The following is a 27,877-nucleotide window of genomic DNA, read 5'->3' as shown; positions in this document are numbered from 1 at the left end:
TCACGCAGTCTCTGTTGCGCCAAGGAATTCCATTTCTACCGCAGGCTTTGGCCGTTGCGTTGAGCCACTTTTCTTTCGGAATTCTGCAGCGATCTGCTCAAAAGATTTTCCCTTGGTCTCTGGAACTTTAAAAAACGTAAACAGGGTGAAAGCCAAGACCACTCCGGAGAAGAGGAAAAACACGTAAGGCCCGCAGAATTCCTGAAGAGGGAACAAACACGGAGTTGCAGTTAGTCACCGCACGACCATCTTCTCGGTAAGTCTCTGTGTTGTGAGGCTGCTTACCGCCAGGTACGGGAAACACAGGGCCACCAGGAAGTTGCAGACCCAGTTGCTGAAGGCAGCGATTGCTAAGGCAGCTGGCCGTGGTCCTTGACTGAAAAACTCTGCCACTATGAACCAGGGGATTGGGCCTGGACCAATTTCAAAGAAAGTAACATTGAGGAAGATGGCTACCATGCTCACGTAACTCATCCATGTGAACTTGTCCTGAATCAACACAGAAACGAAAGTGAGGACTGGGATCAGAGCAGCCTTTTCCTTTATCCACCCCCACTCCCAAAAAACTCCCAGCTGAGTTTAGAGATGGACATAGCTCTTCTTCCAAATGTATGTATGTTCATTGGAGTATAAGTCATTCTAGACTGAAACCTGCTTAAACGTTTTGAACTCTGCCATAGGAAAAATCCATGGTCTAGGGAAGTTATGTGGCACTTGATCTTTTCCTCTGAAAGGGGAAAGGCAAGCATCCAGTGATCTTTGTTCCTACTCCTACTGAGGTTACCAGTGTAGTTGGGGGACTCCTTGTAACGCAGTGGGTTGAGCATACCTGGCTGGCCACCATCATTTGCTTGCTCAAGATCACACAGGCATTGGATCCAGGTGGGCCTGTGCTCTAACCATGCGACCGGACTGCCAACCTTGGTAACAAACAGTTGGCATCTCCACAGTTCTCCTTTGTGTCAAGTGCTGTCCTTCTGCCTTTATTTCATAAATCCGTCTCAGCTATCTTGATACACAAAACATCCGACACTGACGCACAGCGGTGCTGTTGTATCTCAGAACGGGTGCCACACTCACCAGTAGCAGGAGTCCCACTGACATGAAGATGGTACAGAAAAACATGCCACCCATTCCAATCAGAAACAGAGAACGCCGCCCAGCTTTGTCCACGAGGAATACCTGGGAACATTTGTAAAAACACTCTCAGTTTTTTCAACTTAAAAAAATATTAGCTTTATATTTAAATCATTTTTTTAATATGAAAAATGTCCTCGTTTATTCAATAGAGGGAGGAGGCAGTGCTGTTACTCCTTTTTACAAATATGAGACTGATGCCTTTGGTGGCAGAGCTAGATTCACTAACTGGATTATGAACTATTGCCACTTAATTAAGTGGCATTGATTTGAGGAAGGTCCCTCTGGAAGTGTACCACACTATTCCCAGCATGCTTGGATTATCACCTTGAATATAATATTCTGAAGCTGTACATCTTGTACTTCTTGTATTCCTGCACACTTGAGACATGAAAGATCTTCATTTCCAAGTGACCTTAATTTCCCCATTGATGATTATCCAGGGTTATAACCACAAAAGTGTATGTATTACAGGTACCTGGAATAGTATGACTATGCTAGTGTCAACTATTCTTTTCTCTCTCTCCCTCTGTATATACATTTTTATTTTTATTTATTTTAAAATTTATTTTGGTTTTAGGATACAGTTCCATTGGCTCTGGGATTTTCTGTCCCTCTTCCCAAGTTCTCTGTCCCCTGCCATTGACTTCCTCTCTGGTGTTACAGTGGGTGTCCTTCATGAGCAATCCTAAGTCCATCGTGCTGGTGTTGAGGTGTTTCCTGACCTTGTGGGCATGGACAATGTCAGAGAGTCCATCATCCTACTGTTAGGATAGTTTCAGCACTTTCACTGGCATTCCTTCTTTGGTCTGGATGCATAGAGAATTACTATACTTTGTCTCCACATCTGAACATCTGTATCATTCTCCTCTACACTTCCAGTATACAGCCCCTTAAATACAGAGGCAGTGAACACAGTCCACAACACGAAGGAAAAATGATAAATTTGCATCAACATGATGTTAATGAACATTCTACAAAAAAACCCAATGCATCGCTAGAGCGATGAAAATGAGAATTTAAAACCTTCTTGTAGGAAAAGATGCTGGTATGTGACTTTTGTGGGGCTGAAAGAATTACAATAAAAACTAGAATTTCATTACTCATGAGATGTAGCAAAAACAGTGTTGATTGGGACATTTATAACCTCATGTGTTTACAAGCAATCCATTTTTTATTGATGATTAATTAAGGAATCACAATAATTTATTGAGAAAGATACAAATAACTAGGAAGTGCAAAAAGGTAAGATTTACAGTAGAAATAACTAATTTGTAGTGTCAGCTATTCTTATCAGTTTCTCACTGCTTAGTAGAGTCAAGTTCAAAGCCAAAATTGGAATTTGAATGGAAACATTCAACTAATGCATTCAAATTGAGTATTGTCCCCAAAGTGTCAGGTCTTTCTTTTTCTGGTGTCCTAAAATGTACCTGCTGCTAGATGTGAACTATTGATTTGAAGATAGACTTTAAAGCAAAGGGTTAAAGTACTATCTTACTGTAATTGGGAAGATAGTTGCCAACTTCTTTTTATCTTCCAATAGGCCTCTGCATTAATGTTTAAAATTTTTAATTAGCCATGATAAGAGTTTATTGAATAAGACTTTTGCCTGATTATCTGGAATACTGCTAAGGCTGTAGAGTCTCTCTCTCTCTTTCTTTCTCTCTCTCTCTCTCACACACACACACACACACACACACACACACACACGCATACCCTACATATTACAGTTTCTCATCTCAGTTTGTAAAGTGGCTAGCTAGGCTCATCAACCTATGACTAAGTCAATAGCAAGCCAGTACTCTCAATATAATGAGCTGTGGTTTTTATAGAGCTGAGAAATGGTTCACCTGCAGAGAGAAGCACTTTCATCTTGGGGGGAGTTTCCATCCCTTCAGATGGAACAGTAATAAGCAAAGGGCCCATGGCTAAATAGTGAGCACTAACAGGAAAAGCACCTTTTTCCCCAAATTCATAACATCTATCTACATGAGGTGATTTCAAGAGTTCATGGAAATTGAAAGTGTAAATTTACTTAGATGCAAAGAGCTTTGAAGCTTCTGCACAATTCCTTCAGGATGCACATTTCCATGAAGTTTTTGAAGCATGCTGCTGTGTGTTTGGACTCTTTGGTTACAACTTTCAAAGCTGAACTGATGAGAGCATATCAAGCTCTTAGGAAATTAGACACATTCTTGCATGACACATTCCTATGCATTTCATTTGTTTCTGAAGAGATTATTCATTAGTCAATTAGCTTTAAAACAGGCTGGGTGTGAGTTCCAGGCTGTATTTGATAAGGCCACAGACTGGCGGTGTGCCTCCTACATGGCTGACTGGAGTTTGGAGCAAGACTTTTTCCCTCAAAGCTGTCTCTCATACAGCCTATATTCCTTCCTGTTTGCTTTCTCTCTAAATATTACATGCTTTTTTCTACCATTCCCTTAGGAGTGGAAGAAAATTTGACATGTAGACCATAGTTCAGTGTGACTTTGGTAAAGTCTCTACCTTCTCCAAGACCCATTCAGAAAAAAAAAAGAAAAACTGAATATGTTCCTTCCAAATTGGTGATACACTAATCATATATATGTATTTCTGACTTCCATACCTTTATTTGAAAGGATACACAGACTATGTTAACAATGACCAAAGTTTGGGAATGCAAGTAGAGTTGAGTGAATTATTACTCCTTCTGTACTATCTAAACTTTAGTCTTTCAAAAATGAATTGATTTAAACTTTGAAAATCTTGTCTGGGGTCTGGCATTTAGCCCGGCAGTAGATCTCTGTTGTAGATGCCTGTGTTCCATACAGGAGCACCTGGGTTCAGTGCCTGGCCTTGGCTCCTGGCCACAGCTCTTTGTGGTGCAGACCTGGGGAGGCTGTGGCGATGACGTCAATGGTTAGGCTGTCACTGCTCACAAAGATCAGTTGGACTGGTTGGGGGCATCTGGTCAGGGAGCCAGTGAATGGGAGCTCTCTCTCTATGTCTGTCAACTGTTGCTTCATTCACTCTCTCAAAGCACAAAACAAAAGCCAAAGTCCAATGTCATTTCTAGTTCTGGAACAACAATGAAATTGTTAAACTGATTTTTATTATACCCCTCAGCTGCTCCAAAACTTCACAGAACCAAAGGACAAGCTCTAAAAGGTGTATTCAAAATATTGAGAACACTGTTAAATAACTCTTCCCGCTGTAGTGGTGTTAGGGGCAAGACAGGAAAAAGAAATACTGGACAAGTTTTCTGTTTAGATATTCTCAGAATTTAGGCTACCCAATTTTAACAATTTAGTGCTTTATGTATCAAATCTTATTATGCACAGTGTTTTAATAATATCTATTTTATAAAAAGGCATTTAAAGTAGGATTTGTAGTGCCTTCGATCACATCCCAGTAAGAGGCTCTCATTGATTTAGCATGGCCTCTGGGCTGCAACAGGCGTTATCTCTAAAGGCATGTCTGCAGATTCACGGGTGTCCTGTTATCTATTCCCCGCCCAAGGGGAGCGCTGCTTAATGTGATCTAGACAAACTTGCTTTTTGCTCTGGGGAGCAAGACTGTGGTTTATTGACTCTGCTAAGCAACAGTTAAAAGTCCATGTGCACAGAATGAAAACATGTGACTAAAATGTACTGAGGCTAGTGTTGTGACCAAAATGGAAAAGCAGAAGCTTTGGAACATTCTGTATTCTAAGGCTAAAATGAGTCAAATTGCTCTCATTTTAGAATGAATTGCATTAATTGGGAAGTTTTATTGTTTGTTGAGGTCTGCTTATTTCTTAGATGATTGTGTTTAATGTATTGTTGCCAAGATACCGAGTCATTTCCATAAGGTGCCTGGTTTTACAAAGAGTATATGATCTCTTTCCTTTACCAGAAAATAAGAGAAATTAATTTTTCCCACTTATATTAAATTCATTCATCATATCACACTTGTTGGTATGTGTCATCACAAAGCACACCTTTTTCTGCTACCTGGAAGCTCCACCCTATGGCCCAACACCATAGGAATTTATTGAGTCAGTTTAATTCTACTTGGAGACTAGATAGCTATTGGAGAGTACCTTCTATATTATGTTTGGAAATGTCTCTTCAAATCATCAAGATGAAAACATTTCAATCATGGAAGAGGGCAACCTAGGAAGATGATTCAATATTGACAGAAATGATAAGCTGTCAACTAATCCCAAAGAGTTGAGATACAAAACAAAAGAAGAATGGCCATGGATTTACATAAAGAGAAAGTCCTGTGTTTGCAAGTGAGTTTTTAATTCCAAGAGGAGTGACTCAGTGACACCCAGCTGCGGGGACAGCCAGTGATTCACCATCTTGCTTGCGTCCTCAGTACAGTATTTGCTTGAGGAGGAGGACACGTCCCGGAAGCCGCCTAGTTCTACACCTACAGTGCACATGGACAAAAGTTATTGCTTACTTTTAGATCACAGGTCTGGTTTGGTTTTGTTTTTCCCATGTCTGGACCAAAAAAAAAAAAGTTGTATGTTTATCTATGGTATTTACTTACAGAGATAACAGTGGAAACTGTGTTGATACCACCAACTCCAATGGTTGCATAAACAGGTTGACTAATTCCAGCTTTCTGAAAAATGCTAGTTGAGTAGTAAAAGATCTGCAAAGTAAAAACACCTTGCTCTTAATCTAGAAGACTATCCCCAGTGTCTTTAAAGTAGAAACTATTTCAGTTGCTTGTGTTCAGTTGTCTGAGTCATGGTCCACAGAATTTCACAAAGAATCTCTCCATTCACACCTTTCAGAGGAGGGGAGTTCACCACCTTCTTTTTGTGCTTCAAGGGCTGGCACTGTGGCGCAGTGAGTTAACCTGCGGCTTGTCATGTGGGCATCCCATAGAGAGCACGAGTTCAACTCCAGTTTGTTCTGCCTCTTATCCAGCACCCTACTAATGCTCCTGGGAAAGCAGTGGGAGATGACCACATGCTTGGGTCCCTGTCACCCATGGAGGAGACCCGGAAGGAGTTCTTCGTGTCATGCTTGGCTTGGTCCACCCCTGTTGTGACCATTTTAAAGTTGATTTTCAAAAGCTAGTGAAGCAAAATAAGGAATGTCATCCTTTATTGTTTGTTGTAACACAAGATACTAGCATTTTAGGTGTGTTTTAAGTGTTTAAATGTATATCTCTTTCACTGTAATGCTGTGAAATATTTATTTGAAAGATAAAGCAACAAACATGAAGAGGGTGGAGAGAGAGATTTGCTGATTCTTCAAATGACCACAATAGCCAGAGCTGTGGCAGGCCAAAGCCAAGATCCAGGAACTCCATAAGGGTCTCCCCTGTGGGTTGCAGGGAGCCATGAACTTAAACCATCATCTGCTGCCTTCCCAGGCGTATTAACAGGAAACTGGGTTAGAATAGAGTATCTATAACTTGAATTGGCACTTTGTTAATGTATGCAGACGTGGCTGCTTAGCTTCCTGTGCTAGAACACTTGCCCATCACTCTATATATTAATTCATTTTGCTCTTATGAAGTAGAAGGTGTTCTTAAACTTACCCCATTGATTCCAGAAAATTGCTGAGCCATGTGGAGCATCAGTGCCACTATAACAGGCTGTCGATAGCTAGAGTTTGTAAAGAGTTGAATTATGGAGACTTTCTGTTCATTTGAAGCTTCTTCTTTTTCTTTTCTCATCTCATTAATGTCTTTAGTGACATCATCACTTCCTCTTAATCTTTTCAAGCCTGTCCCCCAGAATGATCTGATTAGACAATTTGTATTAAAAGGAAAATATTTTTTTTTCTTATATTAATAAAAGAGTTGTAATTCTGCATGTCTCCTTTTGCTTAGAAGCATGGGTATTGGAGATTGTTTCTGTTCACTTGTACACTTCGATTTTTAAAAAGGTGGGACTGTCTCATGACAGTGAAAACTGTTTTCCTCTTTGTCATAGAGGCATAATGCCGGAAGCATCTTCTAGTGGCTTCTCATTGAATCTTATTCCCTACCTGTAAGTTTCTGATTGGGAATTCAGTGAGTATTTATGGTTGTGAAATGGCTTATGTACCAGTGGTGCATCTTACATGCAATCACTGAGTTTATCTGAACGGCCTGGGAATGAACTACACAAGTAGCCATGCATATACATTGTTTTACAGTAGCCAATAATTCTAAAATACTAGGATGAAAGAAAATTCACTCACAAACTTACTTTTCTTTGCTTTGACTTCCTCTTCCAACTTGATGTAAAGGTATCTTGGGCTTTCTGGACAGAAAAATAGCAGTAGCATCTGAAGGAGGGCTGGCACAGCAGACATGCCAAGCAGGATGTGCCAGGAATGGTTATTGCCCAGGATGGAGTCAAGCCCCACGATCTGAAAAGGCAGAAACACAACATATCACCATTATAATCCTTTGCTCCTGCCTCTCCAGCAGTATGTTTAGCAAGCACATGAGCTAGTATGTATATTTAACCTTGGTTCATGTGCAAGATATTTTAGAATGTTTGTGAAAATGTGGGTTTAAAAGAAAAGTTTACTGTGCCAAACAAATTTGAAATCCATGATTGTTTTAAAAATAATGCATATTCTCTACAAACTTTTTGTAGACTCCACATAGAGTTAAGATGGACTCTTACTAGTGTGTCTCACCTTAATTAAATTAGGCATGATTTCATTTGACAAGAAATTCACATAGATTTTTTTCTTTTCAATTAGCCAAACTTAAAAACACATTTGAAATCTAAAGCAACACAGAGCTGCTATCTCTACATATCCAGATGGAATGGTGTTATATTCACTTCGTGCATAACTTTGGACCTTTTCTTAGACATTCCTTCTTAGATTACCTAGAGCTTAAATAGCATGGGGTTCCATAGATAGAACAGTTGCTCTGGTGAAAGCCAGCTTGATTATCCCTACTGCAGGGGCTTATGTGCGAATTTCCTGCAGATGGCGGCAAGTATTGGGTTCTAAGAGCCCCCTCTTGAGACTACATGGTAGGAAAAAGGATAGAGCAAGATGAGCAAGTGCACCTGTGGTTATCTGTTGCAATTAGATTTTTCAGGTAATAGACTCAACGCAGAGGAAAACAGATAGTCAAAGCTGGGGTTTTCTTCTTGAAATCTGAAAGGAGCATTTTAATTCCAGAATAGCTCTGGAAATTTTATACTTAACTTGCCAGCTCATCTCAAATGCCAAACCCATCCTAAGGAAAAAAGGGACAAGGGGGAAGGATGTACCTTTGGCTGAAAAGTCTGTGTGTCTGCATTGCCACATCTGGCAGAATTGTTTCTTCTTTCTTATCCTGGGTAGTCAGGGTGCAAAATGACATGCCCCAGGAGAGAAGAAATGAAATAAAATATGTGTGAAAGTGGGGGCAGGAAGTCTTTACCTGACTAATCAGAATGCCCGTGACAAGGGCCAGCTGGTGAAGAGCTCCAAGAGCGCCCCTGAGTGTGGTTGGAGCAACTTCCCCGATATACATTGGGACGAGGCCTGAAATTAGCCCTGTATGAGACATGAACACAAATGTTAAAGTACAGCCAGGACTTTTTCAAGAACAATTCTTTGGTCGTAAGTATAGCCAGTATCCTGAAGTCAAGCCCCTTCTTGAGTTCATTGAAAGTAAGAGCTTTTGTGTCCAGCCATAGATAATTTATGCAAAGATTATTGTTGGTACAATACTAAAATGAAGTCATGGTTGGAAATATGAATAGAAAGGAATGCTTGGTCATATGGGCAGTTCTTTGTGGTGTTGTTTATTTAGCATTTAGTTTACATCAACAATGCCTTAGGCTGTCTTCAGAAAAGGGACTGAGGGATATTCTTGTCATATTCTTAATGTGGACTCTTGGGAGTAGAGAAAATTAGAACATAGATAGGCCAACATCTTGATGGAGATTATAAGTAATTTGCCAAAGGTCACAGTGCAATGGAGCATTAGCTGTGATCACTTTCTGAGTTTCTGCAAATGTGGAGCTGCCTCAAGATCACCTGTGGGGTGGTGATGGGTGTGCACAGAGTGGGGGTGTTAAGGAGCCGCTGAAAGGCGCTGCTTAGTTATGGCAGTCAGAGCAAATTCTGTCTAAATATTAAGCCTCAGATATTTTATTTGAAGACAGACCTTTGTTGCTTAGAGGAATATAAAAATTTTGAAAGGCATTATGTCATACTGCCTTGTGTAGCTTTCTTCAGTACATAGATAGTCATCTTGGAAATGCTGGAGTATCCAGCCATCACTGCATTGCATCAACAGTCAGAGACTGTGGCATTTTCTCAAGAATTTACAAATAAGATTTGTCAGTGTTCTTCTTAGAGATTATTTGCCTGTTAAAAGAAATGGATTGTATTTGTATAAAAATATGTTTTTTGCAACTGTTTTCTACATATAATCTATATATAATAGATCATATGTATATAATAAATGTATGTATATAATTATAGCATACACATAAACACATATATGTCATATATGTGTGTGTGTATTTATGCTTCAGTTTGTCCTTAAACCTCAAGTGAACATCTGTGTTGCTGATAGGACCTCTGCTGAATTCTATATGTAACCCTAATGTATGTCCTGTTGATCTTATGTAAGGAAAAAAACTAATTGATTTGGCCCTGTTCTAGATTGCATTATCTTTCTGTCATAGCTAATACTATACAAGAAGAACATAATGGTGTGAATATGCTCACAGGGATGAAACCACTGGACTAGAGTCATTATGTAGTGACATTATGTATTTCAATATCTCTGAATATATGTATATTCATATTTTATATGCTTTAGCATCATTAATGCTGAAATAAGATTTTAAAGATGATTGGAGAACACAAATTATGTGGCTAAGCTAATTATGTGTTCTTCTACAAGATGTTTATTGCATTTGTTTTAGAATTTGCTAAAAATCTTTTGTGATTTTTTCAAGTTCCACATTGTATATTTGAAAAGAGGAATCTTGATCAGACTTCTTTCATAGTAATATTAAATGTATCTCACCAAAAAGGAACCTGAACCTCATAATTAACACCTCCGAGCCAACTAGAGACAGTGCTGGAATGGATATACCTGAATCCAAAGCTTTTTCTTGGCAAGTCAACTTTTCACTTTGATAAAGCTACTCTGACCCTCAGCTGTTTGTGTTGACATTGAAAGTAATGAAAAGATATGTTTAATCCAGCTATTAACCTGTAAATATTTGAGATTTTTGCTTCAAATGATTATTGAAAACACATAAAATTAATCTTTTCTGCAGATGAAATGCTTGATATACCAAGTTGATGCTCTTACTGCTCTTTTCCATCCCTACTGGCTATTAGTAACTATCGTCCATGAAAAAGGATGAAAAGATCAGCGCAGAACCGTCAGACTAAGGCTGCATTGGTTTTAAGAAGTTAGAGAGCTGATCTCTCGTTTCAGAAACTGAACGATTCTGCCTTTGTTCAGACTTTTGCTAATTTGTTGCTTCTGTAATTTTGAAAAGCTTTCTCCAACAATTAGTGATTTTTTTATGAGATAGACTAAAGTTCAGGAGAGGAATATCTTTTCTTTGTTCTGAACTACAGTTGCTTCTGTTTGATTCCTTCTCCCTGTGGATACCACTACTTCACTGAGTCATATCTGGAAGTGGGCAGGGTTAGGGGTCTAAAGTGGTCTAAAGGTGGCACCAGGTAGGACGACAGTCTTGTAGGGGCAGGGTTTGTATTGTGGGTTTAGTTCTCTTCCACTCCATGTTCCATCAGGCAAGCAGTGCTTGTAGCACACGAGTGGTGCTGCTACGGCTGACTGGAAGTTTGGCGCGTGCTAGAGTCTATCCTGCCTATTTTACATACATTCTCATGTCATGTCGTATTAGTCAGTTTTTTTGTTGCTACAACTGAACACCTGTCACAGACTACTGACAAAGGCAGGAAGTTTTTGGCTCAAAGTTCCCTCAAAGGGATCTGTCCGGTCCCCTTGTTTTTGGCTTTTTGGCGAAGCTGAGAGATAGCACTTGGGCAGAGGAAGGATCCGTGGTGAGCCAGGAAGCAGAAGAGGAAAGGCTGAGCCTCAGTCGGCTGTCAGAACCAACCATCTGCCAAGATCTCCCTTTGGAAGAAACGCATACAACGGCCCACGCCTCAACACCATAATTGGATCAAACCTCTATTGCCTTTAATACGATTAACTTAGGACTTTGGAGTTCAAGTGTCTACATGAGTTGGAGAATGAGAATACATTCAAACTATATCATATCATGTAAGGTAGACAAAAAAATTCTCATCATTTAATAGATTGGAAAAAGCTGAGAGCATTAAATAGTTTGTCTGAGATCAGGCGACTAGAGGTTGCATCACTGCAATGAATGAGAACATAAGGGCATCACAGTTACCACTTAACTGACCTCTAATCTCTCCAATTCAGAACGTCAACTTGATGCTACTGCCTTTCCCTTTGTCATGCCATCTGGGCTAAATATCCTATCTTATTGTCACATGTGCTTTCAGAGTAATTTTCAGGTAAAACTCTGTGAGAGAGAGAGAGAGAGAGAGAGAGAGAGAGAGAGAGAGAGAGAGACGTACCGCAATATAGTCCTGATATGCCTCTTCCTGCAATTATAAGAATATGAGATGGTCCCAATTTTGAACATCCCATCAAGAGAGCTCCAGCTAATGAGAGTATGTTTGCTACCCACAGGGATTTGATTCTGAAATTTTGAAAAGAAAGGTTAATAAATTTAGCATCAAAACTTGTTAAAATTATTTGCTTTCAAACATTATTAAGATTTTTGTCCAAGAGCAATTATTTTAACTCTACTTGTAAAAGCTAGTTTAGAAATCTTGAGCCAAGATTGTCATTTTGATTCATCTTTGGGCTAAAAGATTAAGTGTAAGTCCTAGATGTGAAGAAAGAGCCTGGGATATGTACTCCTGATCTTCACACTTGGTTTAAGATGATTCCATTACACTGATGAATAGTTCAGTTCAGCTAGCAATTTTGATACTGTTTCATATAGCTAATTAATTAGATATTTTACAAGTTGCTGCTCAATTCAGTTTTGAAGTTGCAATCTAAAACCTTGTTTTCTCCCTTTTTTCTCTTTGAGTGATATAGGTTTTGAGTTGATTTAGTTAGGAAAGAAATTGCCCATGATCAAATTTTCTTTTGAATAAACTATTGGGGAGTAAACTTAAACACAGCTTTGAACCTTACCATAGAGAATCATACTTACCTTATTTTAACATTGTATGCCAGTATATTTCCAGAATCTATAAATGAATGTACCCAGTATTAAATATGTAATGAGGTTGACAGAGCAACGTTACTTTCAAAATGTATCTTGTGAAAATCAACATTTGCAGATAAATGTTATGTTATTTTTATTCCTGTTTAATAGGAAAGTGGGGTACGCTGAAAAAACCTTTTTCAAGGTTAAGTAGGTAATAATAAGGCCAATGAGTGGACAAATGTGAAAATGTTGTGCGACAAAGAAATATAAGCATCTCATTTTATTATTTCATTGTTCTAAACTGTGGCAAATGAGCTTTTCTCAAGCAAGTAGCTTTAATATCAAACATTTGCTTTTCTGGAGAGTAAAACTGTACAGTCTCATAAAGCAATGATTGCCCAGCCCAGCAACTATCAGATGAGCTCAGTAATGTCCCGTGGAGTCTTAAGTCCTAATCCTCAGACTATGTAAGTGTTATTTACCTAGTAATAAGAATTTTGCAGCTGTGATTAATTTAAGAGTCTTGGATTATTGAAGTTTTTCAGAGGAAGGCAGAAGAGGGGTATGTGATATGATTGTAGCAGTCTGGATTGGAGTGAAGTGGTTCCAAGATGGGGAGAGGGCTCCAAGCCAAGGACTCCAGGCTAGAAAAGGGCATGGAATGAATGTTCCCCACAGAACCTCCAGAAGGACTTAGTCCCGCTGACTTGACATTAGGCAACTGAAGTAGATTTTGGACTTCTGACCTCTAAAACAGTGAAAAAGTAAGTTTGAGTTAAGTCACTAAATTGGTGATAGTTCATTACAGAAGCAATAGGAAACTAACATGAATGAATTAGCCACCCTAAAGAAAAGGAAACAGCATCGTAGAGCTGGCCAGCCTACGTCTGGGATTGGGTGTTTCTCTGCTCAGGCTGCTGTGAGATGCTTTTTCTGCATTCAAATAAAAAGGACAGTAATTCATTGTAAGAAACCGTTACCAGCTAGCTAAGAGTCGGTTTTATTAGGAGCAAAAAAAGATAACAAGTATGAAAAGAGACCACCTGAAAGGAGATTTGAGACCCCATTGTTCCCTTGCCAAACAGTGGATGCTGAAGCAATTTATACAAAAACTTCTAGGGCTTCTAACTTTTACTCCTAGATGGGAAATGGCCAAGAGGAAATAATCTAAAATTCTGTGTGATTTTTGAATCAAGAAGAAATTTAATGCTGCCTAAGCATAGTTCTTTACATTCTGGTGTAGCTATTCCTGTATGAGCTTCGTCAGTCCCACGGTGATGTTGTCAGCCTCCTCCTCCACATCAGGCCGTTGTTGCCTCCTGCTTACTATGTGTCAGGCTTTGGGATAAATCAGTAATATTATTTCTCATCTAATTTTTATGATAATGCCATGATGTCGTATTATTTTCTTCCACACACTGCAGGTGGTAAAGAAATGTCTTACAGAACTCAAATAACTTGTTCATTTTCACAGTTATTACGTGACAGAGCTAAGGCTGAGTGGAACAAAATATTGATGCCACATTTTAGCAAATTTCACTTTTCACAGAAAAGAGCTTATAGACAAGCTATGTATAACCCCCTTGACCCACAAACAATGGTCTTCCCTGTCGTACCCTTATAATCATGTTTTAAGTGCACAGAATTGAGCAACTGAAATAAAGTAGAAGCCACAGCCATCAGCTGACTCTTAACCATTCCTAGAAAGACTTATCACTAATGGAAGGAGAATAAAACTCTGGCAATAAGGAAAACCACGCTATTTTTCAGTGACCATCCCAAGAAAAAATGATTTTAAGGGAGACCAAATTCTTTGTATCTTGATTTTGAGGTTAAAATGATAAATTCTGAGACTTTTACAAGAAGGATCATTTTGTACTAAGGACAAGAAGAAGCTTGTAGTCTATTCACCACAGGACATTTAGTAAGTGGGCACATGGCATTCCTCTGGGTTGTAAGCATGGTCAGTGCTAATCTTAAAGAAGATTTGCAGCTTGACTTAGCACCAGGACACTGATGAGTATTTTTGAGTAAGTCACTAGATCTGTTGGTATTTCATCTCTGAATAAGGGACAGGGGTTTCATTTTTTTCCTCTTTGGGAATTGGAGGAAGTATAAAACACCAGTGATGGCAAAAAGAGTTGATTTGTTCATATTTTAAAACTAAAGCATTTTTTTTTTACCTAATTTAATTTTCTGTAGGAATAATTCATCTAGGAAATTTTCCCTTTACTGTTTAAATCAATTGGTGAACATTGAAATTATTTTTAAAATTTTAAAGGATGGGTCCTGGCGGTGTGCCTAGCGGCTAAAGTCTTCACCTTGAATGTACCGGGATCCCACATGGGAACCAGTTCTAATCCCGGCAGCTCCACTTCCTATCCAGCTCCCTGCTTGTGGCCTGGGAAAGCAGTTGAGGACCCAAAGCTTTGGGATGCTGCACCCGTGTGGGAAACATGGAAGAAGTTCCTGGTTCCTGGCTTCAGATCGGCACAGCATCAGCCGTTGTGCTCACTTGGGGAGTGAATCATTGGGCGGGAGATCTTCCTCTCTGTCTCTCCTCCTCTCTGTAATCTGACTTTGTAATAAAAATAAATAAATCTTAAAAAATATTTAAATGATGAATGTTAGTTTTTTGGACTGTGTCTTCAAGATTCAGAATGGGAATTTAAATGCTAATAAACTAATAAAAATATAGACACTAACCACTTTCTTTTACAGTAAAAAAAATTCCTTTTGAAGTAATAATAAGAAAAATTGGGTTATGCCCTTTTTGAAGAGAACTTTTTAGAGTTTTGTTATATAGTTCTAATATAAGAGGAGAAATTATCAAAATTTTAATAACTAGATAGCTAAAATCTATCACTCATAGTAGAAATTAGGAATCTAAATTTATTATAGTCCAGACTTCTTAAACTAGTGCTTCTGTTAAATCTCTAAAGGTTTTTCCGTTTGTTCAAACTTTTCATATTTGTGTATATTTTTTTTATTATGAGAAAAAACAGTCATTAATGTCCAAAAGCTGAGTTCAAACAACGGGAAGTAATAATTTGATTTTCTTCTTTAATTTCTTCTATATAGCTGGAGTGGGGAAAATCTCGCCTGTGGGTCGTACTGCCAAGGCAAGTATGGGCAGGACCTGACATGCACTGTCTATAGGATGCTAATATTTAACAATTCCAACAACTTCAGCATGTCACATGACTAGCTGAGGATCTAGGATAAAAGAATATTATGGATGTTTCTAATCCAAAATGCCTAGTAGAAGTCAGAGCTACAGAATGCAGATAGCACTCTCTTCCTGTCTTGAAGTTTTGAAATGACAGCAGCAACAACATCTTGAAACCCTTGGCCATGTACGCTGGACAACACGTAGCTGGGGATATCGATTTGACCTTGCAACTTGACTGATTCAAATGCCAATGCTGACTTAAAAGTAGAACAGGATATCTGAGAACTAGTGTGGTTTGGTGAAAGTGACAATGGATTCTTAGTTTAAAAGTACCAATCCAAACGCTTCTTTTGAGTTCCTGGATTAGCGATCTGTGTGATAGTTTTCTAAAATGTTTTTATAATTTACAAAGCCAGAAAACCAAAGCAATTATCTGGGAATGCACATCACTTTCATTTATGCTGTAAATGCCTTCCTGATTGACCAGACTGCTGTAACAACTTTTCCCACTTCTTTGGCCTAGCAGCAACCTGCCTGATAGGGATATACATTTAAAAAGAATCCTAAAACTATCCCACAAAAGTAAAGGAGGTAGCTGAGTGTCGTGAGTTGACAAAGAAACCACTGAACTAGAAATTACTAGGTTCTCTAGCAATTAGGGAAATAAAAGCTGCAACAGGATTCCACCCAATTCAATGAGAATGACTTACATACAGAAATCAAAACCATAAATGCTGGTGAGGATGTGGGGAAGAAGGTACCCTAACCATTGTTGATGGGAGTGTAAACTAGAGAAACACTATGGGTGGCACTGTGGAGATTCCTTGGTTGCAGTTAGATCGACCATATGACCTAGCCACCCCACTCCTGGGAGTATATCCAAAGGAAATGAAATCTGCATACAAGAAAGGTACCTGCAACCCAATGTTTACAGCGCTGCAGTTCACAATAGCTAAGACATGGAAACCACCCAGATGCCCATCAACAGATAAATGGATAAAGAAAATGTGGTACATTTATATAAGTAATTCTACTCAGCCATAAAAGGAATGAAGTCTCATTGTTTGCAACAAAATGGACCCAGGTGGAAACCATTATACTTAGTGATGGGCTAGTCCCCAAAAGACAAATATTGTATGTTCTGTCTGATATGTGACAATTACTACACAAAACACACACACACGAAACTATAGACTCAACTAGGGGATTAGCATACTGGGAAATAACATGTATATTGCATGTGTCTTTACTCCTGAATAATAATAGAATTCCCATTACTATTTCTAATTATACTTTTATATTGTTATTTTATCTTCTTCCTTTTACTACATTTGTAATGTCATGATGCACTTACATATCAGAAAGTTAAGCCTGTAACAGTGAAATGCATGTATGCCATTTTAATAACTTGAGAACCAATATTAGGGGGAAATAGAGGAGGAGGAGGACGGGACAGGGAGGAAGAGGGGTAACTTCCCATGCATGTAAATGTGTATAAAGGGGAAAAAATCCCAAATAGATAACTAGTTTTTTAAAAAGAAATCAAGGGTATTAATAAAAGGTAATATTTCATTTTCTTGGGAAAAGAGGCCTTTTTCTAAACAGATTCTAATAAAATCAAAATTAAAATGTTTCTTTGTTAATGCTTATTTATAAAATATACCTACCTTCCAAGCTTGTCTCCAAGCCACCCACCAAAGAATGATGCAACCATTCCACCAACTGCAAAGCTGGACACAGACAGGGACCAGAACATGGTAATGAGGGCATCCGATGTTACAACATCTTGTTCAAACCCCAGGGTTGCGGTTTGGGTCACAGTGCTGGTAGGCAGTGCATCTGTTCCATTGATAGCATAGTCATTGGTAGTCCTTCGGTCATCCAACGGAATACCCAAAACATGTCTGTAATGAGATTTTATTGTCTGGAGGAATAAAGAAAAAATGACTCCAATGTTTCAAATATTCTATATAATTTTGTTTATTTTTCCTTTAAATAATTAGTTGGATGTTTATACAAGACTGACTTAATTGTGTATCTCATGTACACACCAGCAGGGATAGCAGGGATAGAGTTATTTATGGTTAACTACACCCAATAAAGCAGATCACAAACCTAATGGCAAACTATTCTGCAGGTTGAGAAGATACATGTTTATCCAAGCATTGCTTCTCTGCAGCTACATTTAAACTTAGACAAATGTATGATAAATGTACAGCAGAAAAAGATTGAGAAAGGATAAGATGAGGGAGGCAGGCATTTGAAGCAGTAGTTAAGATGCTCCACTGGATATTGATATCCCATGGTGGAGTGCTTGGTTGGAGTCCTGGCTGCTCTGCCTCCAATCCAACTTCCACCTTATCTGCATCATAGCAGGCAGCAGATGATGGCTCCTGCTGTCGTCCATGAGGGAAGACCTGGTTCAAGTTAAGACTCCTAGCGTTGGCCCGGCACAGCCTCAACTATTGCAGGCTCTCCATTTCATAGAAAACAAAAATCAATAAATAGGTATTTGTGTTAAGTTTCAAGGAAGATAGAAATTTAATTTCAAAGTAAACACCAAATGGTGTATCCTTGCTAGAAATGTGCCACCAATTTAGTAAACGTTCTGGCAGCCAGTGCCAAGATGGGAAAACATTTATGTATAAATTCATGCATTGCAAAGTTAGTAACAGTTCACTGGTGCCTGAGAAGATACGGAGACTTGTAAGATGTTTCTCTGCTAGATCTTCACAGAGGTCCATGGTAACAGAATGAACCGTTCTCAGAGTGTAACTTCAAAGACTTCATGTTTTCTGATATCATACTAAATAGAACTGAATTATGTCAACTCTTCAGGCTATCTTCCTCCATGTCATTCATCCCAGTGATGATTTGACCTCTTTTTGCCAGTGTTGAATGGGGAAGGTCCTTTCTGACAAGGAGCTGGAATGCAGCTGTGCTAGGTTACCAGTTATGAGCAACATTAGCAGGGCAGGGGGAGAGTTGGCTTCCTATTTAACACTGCCTTATGTGGATAACATGCATTAAAAAAAAAAAAGGAACGGAAGGAAATATCCAAAATATTCTTTTTAAAAATCTTTTTTAAAAGATTTGTTTTTATTTGAAAGGCAGAGCTATAGACAGAAGGAGAAATAGAGGGAGAGAGAGATTTTCCATCTACTGGCTTACTCCCCAAATGGCTGCAATGGCTCGAGCTAAGCCCATCTGAAGCCAGGAGCCAGGAGATTCTTCTGGGTCTGTCTCCCAGCTGAATGCAGGGGCACTAGGAGTCGAGCCATTCTTCATTGCTTTCCTGGGCCATAAACAGGCACAAGATATTTTTAGCTATTTGCTACATGTAGAAAAATAATTATGGTTGATTTTTTTCTCATATTTTCAGTAGTGGAAATAAAATTTTCATAATCACAAAAAGTATGTATAAAATTCCTTAAAATAATTGCAAATATCATTCAAATAATAAAAATAGAGAAGACATAAACAGCCATCCTTATTTAATGGTATGTAAGTAACTCTTTGAATCTAAAAGAAAAGAGATGCTGAAAGCACATTAACTCCTTTAGCAGTAGGACATTCCTACTTTCAGCTCCGGCCCTGGAACTTGGATTCAAGGAGTGGAAATTTTAACCTGTTTTCCCCTCTGACACTGCAGAGAGTGATTTAAATAAAGTAGTGAAAATGTCTCCAAAAATACATAAATATAAAAAATCTTCCCACCTTTCCCAAGTCACGGTGATGTTGAGCTAAATTTTGGGAAACCTTGCTAAATTGTCATGTTTGTCATCACCCACAGAACAAAGATGTGGCTTTGGTCTCCTGACCCTCAGCTTTTGGATCTCAGTTATGACAAGGTCTCCCACACTCCAGAGCATATGGTATCTAGTTGGAGAACATCTTTTGTCCCAAGGACCAACTGATGTCTGGTGGTGGATTGTGGCCAGCACACACTTTTCATATTTGCACTCTGCAGTATCCTACGTTTTGCTTGGAGTCCAGTGTTGTGATGGAAGCAAATGAAGCATGATGCATTCATTCACAGAAGGTGCCCAACAAATGTATGCACTCTTGCCTATGCCACACCTTACCCAGGCACTTGCTTTCTCTCACCCACTCTATTCTCCATCCATTGGATGGAACAGAGAGCACCTTCTTTGTGCTAACTGCATGCTTGAAAATGGTAACAGGAGGAGCAATGAGGCATAAAGTTTGCACTCAGTGTTCTCGTAGGACTGACCTACAGCAGAAGAGAGTCCAAGCCTGGCTCCCTCACTTGCAGCAATGGGAGCTGGGAAGAAAAACATGTCTTCCTCTCCTGTCTATTTGCTGGATACCAGAGGAGAGATGAGTACATGAAATAAGTGAAAAACATCGCAGACAATTTGGTATTAGGATTGAAAATTTTGGTTGTTATTCTAAATTTTTGTAGTATTTTGAATCACTGATAGAAGACAGGAGTAGGGGAAGAGCTATAGCCTTTTTAATGTTAGGGCTCTTAAAGATTCTGATATGGCCTGTGAATAGGCATTTTAAGTTGTTTTGGAGTTGAGTTGTCAAGAACATTTATTAAAGTGCCTGAGGCAAATAAATAGGAGCTCAGTAAGTGGGCATTGGGAGCTATCTATCATTGTGGAATAAAGGGTTAAACTAAGGTGAAATTTTGACATCCCATATGGGCGCTGGATCATGATTGGCTGTTCCAATTCTGATTCAACTGCCTCCAAATGCGCCTGACAAGCAACAGATGACGACCCAGGTACTCAAGTTCCTGCCACCCATTTGGGAGACTTGAAAGGAGCTGCCAGTTCCTGGATTCAGCCTAGCCCGGCCTCGGAAGCTGCAGCCACTTGTGGAGTGAACAAACAGATGCAAGATCTTTCTGTTCCTGTGTCTCTGTAACTTGGCCTTTCAAATAAATAAATCTTTAAAAAATTAAATGGGCATTGAATGAAACATGTCCTTGGTTGTTTTCTCTCATTCCCTAACATTTTTCATTCATGCATGACTGACTGTTCTGAAGGAATGCTGCAATAAGCTGTTTTTAAAATTTATTTTTAAGGCATTCTTGGACATGTGGTATTCTGGCTGGCATATTTCTGTGAGCTCAGCAACAACAGAGTCAGAGATTAAGAATTATTTATTGCTAGAGGGTTGATAAGAGTCAAGGCCAGCTTATCAACTGTGGAACCCTGCACATTGATCTGGACAGGCCATGTTTACCCCAGTGTTCCCCACGTGGACACTCTTGATTTCCCTTCATGAGGAATGCGTGATATCTATCACTAAAAGAGAATCTGTACGTATTTCACTTGCCTCTTCCGGTGCGTTGATCACGCCAATGTCATATCCAAACTGGAAGGAGCTCAGCACAGCAGTGAAGACTGTGAAGATCAAGGTTCCAGTGATCTGTGGAAATGCAGCACAGAATTGGGAAACACCAGCAACCTGCAGTGGCCCATGATCTCATCAAGCTGCCTTTTGACCTCTTACAGGTGCCACAGGCTAGTTCTTCCTCTTTGTTGTCCATCCCAGCATATCCCGAGCTCCCAGCAAGCAGGTGCTATTCACGGGAGATTGTAAGAGCCACTCAACACTTCCCTTACCATGTTGCGATTTTAAAAGGTTTGGGGAAAGTTGATGAAGGAAAGAAAAGTTCTTTGAAGGTTCAGAATCGGAAGTGAGAACTAGAATTGCAACTGACAAAAGGAGACTGTCAAGATAGAAACAGAGATGTCAGTGGGAGAAGTCAGGTACAGAATCAGTATCAAAGCGATGGAAAGAATTCCTGGCCATGGCACAAAAACATCTCCATGTTCCCAGAAGAGGCATCAAGCAGTTTATTAATCTCTACATCAGTTTCCCTGTAAAGATAAGTTCAGGATTTGCTTCTAATTGAACCTAGAGCTGAGAGGTAAGGAAGATAATTTTGTTCCAAATCTGTGTAACTACAATAAAACTTCAGAGTACTCACCACTCTCCAACTCATACTTGTGAATCTAATCATCTTAAGAAAATCATACACAGAGTTGCATATGATGAACAGTGTAGCATTTTCTGTTACAACAAAAATTCTGGAAGGAATCTAAATCTCGTTAACTAGGAAATGGTCAAATACTCACAAATACCATATGAGATAGGATAAATGCAACATGTGATCGTATTACCAACTTGTTTTTTTCTAAGTGGCAAAGGAAATTGTTAATCTCATTTGTGGCTTTGTTTTGTGTGTGTGTGTGTATGTTTCCCTTTAAAAGGCTTACACATGAATAGTTTAACAATATTATGACCTTTGAGGGGGAACTTGAGATTGAAGAAGAAAAGTGAAATAGGCTTTACATTTTATTAGTATTCCTAGACACTTTATGAGGAAAATGTTATGTGTATAATTATGTGTTTTGAAAGTTTCAAGGAAAGATTGTGGGATGTAATAAACATCTTATTGAAAGAATGATTGATAGCAGCATGAATTTCAGTTCCCACTCTTAGCACAAAGGTGACCCAAGCTGATTACCCTGTGGGAACTTTAATTCATATCGTATGATGGATGTAAATATCCCTGTTCTGCTATGAGTAGCAGTTAACCAAGATGCATTGTTCATGGATACAATACAACTGGATGTCGGACATATCGGTGTCATCATGAACATAATGATGTCAGGGAGCCCTGGTAGTGATTAGTCTAGTGGTTCCAAAGCCAGACCCTCCTTGGGGGACTTGTCTTCCTAGGATTTACCCGCCCTTACCCTGGATTTGGGATCTCTGGAGCCCTTAGGAATGGAATATGTAGGAGGAAAGGAAATCTTTACACTTTTTAAAAGATTCATTTATTTTTATTGGAAAGGCAGATGCATAGAGAGGAGAGACAGAAAGGAAGGTTTTCGATCCACTGGCTCATTCCCCAAGGGGCTACAATGGCCAGCGCTGAGCCAATCCAAAGCCAGGAACATATGAGATCCCACCTGGATGCAAGGCAAGGATTTAATCACAAGTCTATTGTGCCAGGACCCAGAAATCTTTATATTTATCAAGCCCTTTCTTTTTTCATGAGTGGTATCTATAGATCTTACTTCCCAGTAATATAGTTTCCTGCAAGAATGAACTTTATAGTTGACCCAAAAGGTATGATAATATTATATGCATATATAATACATATTATATATTATATGTTAATATATATATGAATATGTAAGAGAGCATGAAAGAACATCAGAATTTGCAGGAAATGAATGTAAGAGATAAGTTTGGTGTAAAATTTTGAAATACACACATAGCTTTTTTGTAGTATGTATTTTCTATAAATTTTATGAAGAACCCCATTATACAAAATGTAATACATGCAATATACCATATCCTATGCATTTACTAGAAATAATAGTATATTATATCAAATTATATATGTTTATTATATATAAATATATGTAAACATATAGCACATGGTATATAATATTATGAGAACTTTTTGAATTATCCTCCAAAATGTAACTAAGCATTGAAAACTCAGTGATTGAGAAAGCCAGCACTAAGATGGGATTCTGTTTGCCTGTTTGGTGTTTCCTTCTCACATTTTTTTCTCTTCAAGCTCTTTCTAAGAACAGGAAATTTCATCCTATTTTTAGGTAGGAACAAACCAAATGGTGCCTTGGGAGGACTTTATTCCATCTTCCACATGTTCTCCATCACTAAACCATGGGTAATCTAATGTGAATAGCAGAGCAAGCATAGCTTTGAAGCCAAATGCCATAGTATTACGCATGAATGATTATCTAATTTACTCTTGTGTTAGCTTTCTGTTGCTGTCATCAACTCAGGCTTAAATGCTGAAGATATTTATTGTACAATTTTGCAGATCAGAAGTTCAATGTGAGTTTCACCAGACTGCAGGAGAAAATTTAGAATGGTGATTGAATTCAGCTGATTGTAGTTGTGGGATCTAATCTGTATTTTCTTCATGGCTGCAAGCTGAGGGCCATTCCGAGCTCCAGAGGTCACCACATGCCCTGGCTAGAGGTGCCCTGCTTCCATCTTCATAGCCAGCAAAGGCAGGTCAAGTTCTCAGGCTGCACGATCCTTTTACTTATCATGGCTGGCAAGGTTCTTCCTTTTAGAAAATTGCATGGGCTATTCAGTTTGGCTCATCTGGGTTCTCTGGGAGAATCTCTTTAAGCCAAGGTACACGACCTCTATGACATCAACGATGTCCGATTTGCTTTGCTCTGTAAGGTTTAGGTTCAGGGGATGAGATTGTAAACATCTTGGAGAATGACTATCCTACCTACCGTGCTCATTGTTGTAACATTACTAGTATCCCCATTGCTTAGATGACAAGGCTAAAGAATCTCAACTAGTACATTACAGAGTAATGACTTGGATCTAAAATCTGCTTTTAGCTTCTTGGTCCTTTTTGTATTCCTTAATGAGCAGAAGCAGACACTCAAAACCTAGGTCTATCTGCAAATCTACGATCATAATCTTTCTGTATTAAAAAACAAACAAACAAACAAACAAACAAACCCAAGAGTGTATATATCTAAGACTGCCAGTTGTTGAGGCAGAATCACCAACATTCACCAAGGTCATTTTTCACCACACAAATGAGTCCCCCTTGCTTTCACCTACCCAGAGAAAGCTTGTGAAGTCTCTAGCCAAACAAATCCCAAAGGGAAGAAGCCACTCAGCTGATTAGCTGGGGTTGAATTGATGAGGAATCCCAGGGCTTTCTCACCGTCTAGCTAGGACCATAGCACACACCTACTCTTATCCCTGCATCTTGTTTCTATCCCTGCATCTTTGGCTGAGTCTCTAAGCAAGCACTTAACCTCTTAGTGAATCGCATCTCCGACTCCATCCCTGGGCCTCTGCTCTCCAGTGGCTCGCTTCCTCTCAGCCTCCACTAGAGAAGTAGATAGTTTCTTCTTATTTTAAGAACCCGGTCAGCAGCCATGTCAATGGTGAGCAGACAAAGATACCCAGAAACAGTGTTTGGAGATGAAGGTGGTGGCAGGAGCAGGTCTGGTTCCCCATAATCTTCGTCATTCTTCTTATGTCACCCCAGACACCCAATCTAAGTCACAACTGTGCTAACTGTTCCCATATTATTTTGGTAAAAATGAAAGTTTAATTTCAGAGACGAGTTTTCTGGACCCGCCAGTCTAGCCCTTCGTGGTGAGATTAAGTATGGAGCTGTCCATGTGATCTGTTATTATTATTGGAATAACAAAATTAGTGACTATGAAGAAGATACAGTTTTTGAACACTTAGAAACCTTAGATGATTTATTTTCTAGTTTTCCTGGATTCTTTTGTGGGGTTTGCGCTAGTGCCTATTTTCTCAAGAATCCTGGAGACTAGCATTACTATCGTCTCACAGTTGGGGAGGCTACACAGGGCGTCTAGGTTACTTCCATGAAAGCCACAGACCTAGTCAGTATCAGTGAGCCTCTAGCCTTTTTTCTGAATGTCTTCATAAACTGCAAGGTATTAGACAAGCATTTCAAAAAAACCACCTTCATTTAGTATCTCATGCTTTTATGTCACAGAAACTATTTAACCAATTTAAAATACTCTGTTGAAAGGTAGAACAGGCAAGTGGCTGCATATTAACACCCAACAAAATGCTGTGTTTATTTTGTGGCTTAAAAGTCAGATATGGTTTTTTGGAAGGAAAAGAAAATAAGACTTAAATGAAAAATCCAGAAGGAGGCTTGTGCTGTGGCTTGGTTGAGTGATACCTGTGATGCTGATATCCCCTGTGGACACTGGTTTGGGTTCTAACTTCTGCACTGCAATCCAGCTTCCTGTTAATGTGCCTGGGATGGCAATAGAAGGTGATCTGAGTACTTAGACCCCTTAATCCTCACTGATGAACCCAGACAGGGTTCCTGGCTCTTGGCTGAGACCTGGCCAAACCCTAGTTGTTGCAGCCATTTGGGAAATAAACCAGCAGATGGAAGCTATCTCTCTTGCTCTCTCCCTCCCTCCCTCTGTGTGTGTGTGTGTGTGTGTGTGTGTGAACATGTGGGTGCGCCCCTTCCTCTCACTGTAACTTTGCCTTTCAAATAAACAAATCTAAAACACCTGCAGGGGTTCTCTAACATCCCATGAGTATTGTCATAAAAAAACCCATAGATTTGTTTAGTAATAACTAAATAAGTAACATGGTCTTCCTATAGAGAGTGAAATGGGCTTAGAACAAATTTATTATTAAATACATCATTATCTACAATCACTGCCAAATACGCAGGTGTCAACTCTTCACACCTCCCCTTCACAGCAATGCTACAAAGACATAGAACTATTACCGTTTTATAGGTGAGGAAACTGGGCTTGTGGCACAACTAATGCCACACAGTAGGAAGTGACAGCTGCTCTAGGATGGGACTCAGAGCTGATGTGCTTTTAAAAATATAGTGATTTATTTGAAAGGCTGGGTGACATGACTGGGACAGTCTTTTCTATCTACTGTTTCACTTTGCAAATGGCCACAAAAAAAACAGAGCTGGGCCAGGTTACAGCCAAAGAGTGTGTCCCTGGGTGTCCCTCATGGATGGCAGAGAGCCAAGCACTTGATCTATCTTCGACCCATTGTTTACCAAGGTACATTAGCAGGAAGCTGGATCTGAAGTTTAGCAGCTGGAATTCGAACTGGCACAACGGTATGATATGCTAGCATGCCGGGTAGTGTTGGCTCCTCGCCTTACGTTTTTAGGTCTTTGTTGCTATACAAAAGAGATATCCCAGCAATAACTGACCAACTATGTTGAGAGGGAAAGGTTATATACCCTTTTCGTTAAGCCATTTGGTTCAAAGCCAAACAAAATGTCATCTTGGAATCAACTTTGGAAATGGCTAGTGGAATCTTTAGCTACAGAATATTCAAGCTGAACTTAGAGAGGATTCCTCTAATTTTCAGTTGAAGTAGTTGAGTCCATGGGCCAAGTCCCTTTTCTGAGTACTATGAAAGAGCTACGGAGAGAAGAAAAAACTAGGAGTGTGGAGGGGAGGAGAGAAAGAGTGAGAGAGAGAGAGATTCCACCTACTGATTGACTCCCCATAATGATGTCAACACACAACTACTAACAGTAAAATGTTGGCCATGTAATCATTTCTAACATTATCTCATTTAGTTACCGCTGAACCCTAAAGTACCAGGATAATTCCTGAATAGCTCCTGTTGTGTCCCAGTATGGTTTTATTCTAATCATAATGTAGAAACTGTAAATCTCAAGCTAAATGATGCAGCCTGGCTCTCAGAGCAGAACCCTTGTCCAACCCTTGGCTGGCTGCAAGGCTTATGCTCCACGCTGCACCACTTACAACGTGTGGGAACATTCAGCAAAGCACATATGTCTTGGTCAAAATTTAAAGTTTCTACTCAAGCAGGGACATAAATTTATCAAATTGTACGATTGTATACAGGGGTAAGTTTGGTTGGGAACATAAAACAGCTATGTCTTTTTAAAGTTTTTCTTTTGCAAAGTATATCTACAGAGAAGTGGAAATAATAGTGTTGTAAGCACTTCATGACTTTCATCTGTCTTCATCAATGGTTAACACTCCCCACATTTGCTTACTCCTCACTCTGGGTGTGTGCACATATCTGTGTGTGAGAGTGTGTGCGTATGCACATTTGTGACTGTGTGTTTGTTGATCTTTTAAAAGTAAGCTACAGATATTTATGCTATTTCACTCCTAAATACTTCAACATTTACCCAAAAATAACAGGACTTTCTCCTACATAATTATAATACAGTTATGGCATCCAAGAATGTGTAACACTGCTATGCTAATATTAACTAGAACAGAGCATATATTCCAAATGCCCCAACTGCTGGACCGTACTGTCTTTGAAAGCAGTTTTCTTCTTTCCATGACCTACATTTGTTGCATTTGATTTTTCACTTAGACCTTTTTTGTCTACAATAGTCATTTTACCTCTTATTTTTCATACATTTTCATTTTGGATGAGTCCAGGTAAATTTTCCTGATTAGATTCAGGCTAATCTGCCCATCTTTTTTTAGGAGTAGGGACACATCCTTTAGGAATATGGCTATGTAGATTAACTCGAAAACAAGTTACTCAGATTAGTCAGAAAACAGAGTAAATATCCTTAAAGTCCCAATTACTGAAGCAGATTTTCCTTTAGCCAAATGAAGTATCTTGATCACGTAAGAGAAGTAATTTTGATCTAGGGTAGCTACGCCCAACGTCCCCACAGATCTCCACATACTGACTGACTTGGACAGAGTTGCTTATTCATTTCCCCAAAGTCTGATTCAGAAGGCACGTATGGTCAAATTACCTTATCTTCTGCCATTGTGTGGGGTGGAAATCCTCCTCTTTATCCCAGGTCCTGTGTTAAAATGTGGAAAATGCAGCTGACTAATCCCTGCCTGGGC

At 39.2% G+C, this 27,877-nt stretch overlaps 1 protein-coding gene across 1 annotated transcript; it reads right to left on the bottom strand.

Moving 5' to 3' along the window:
- SLC2A2 (solute carrier family 2 member 2) lies at positions 1–27,877 on the bottom strand. Its single transcript, XM_041002922.1, has 11 exons — positions 27,781–27,877; positions 20,796–20,888; positions 17,153–17,409; positions 11,667–11,791; positions 8,500–8,615; positions 7,319–7,481; positions 6,664–6,851; positions 5,659–5,763; positions 1,081–1,182; positions 286–489; positions 1–201 (listed from the first exon to the last, which is right to left on the bottom strand). The coding sequence occupies exons 1-11, from the start codon at positions 27,793–27,795 to the stop codon at positions 1–3; spliced, it is 1,569 nt and encodes a 522-aa protein (XP_040858856.1). The 5' UTR covers positions 27,796–27,877.

Source organism: Ochotona curzoniae, unplaced genomic scaffold (assembly GCF_017591425.1).
Source record: "Ochotona curzoniae isolate NIBS_2020 unplaced genomic scaffold, NIBS_Ocur_1.0 scaffold_2587, whole genome shotgun sequence".
Taxonomy (NCBI): domain Eukaryota; kingdom Metazoa; phylum Chordata; class Mammalia; order Lagomorpha; family Ochotonidae; genus Ochotona; species Ochotona curzoniae.
The sequence above is the reverse complement of the archived record's forward strand: the minus strand, read 5'-3'. Positions and strand labels throughout refer to the sequence as shown.

Bases quoted from the DNA above. Each gene is read 5' to 3' on its own strand.
- SLC2A2 (XM_041002922.1), bottom strand. The intron at 11,792-17,152 runs GTAGGTATATTT...TCAAAATTTCAG, and splicing joins CTTGGAGACAAGCTTGGAAG to AATCAAATCCCTGTGGGTAG. The intron at 8,616-11,666 runs GTACGTCTCTCT...TGTCTCATACAG, and splicing joins CATATCAGGACTATATTGCG to GGCTAATTTCAGGCCTCGTC.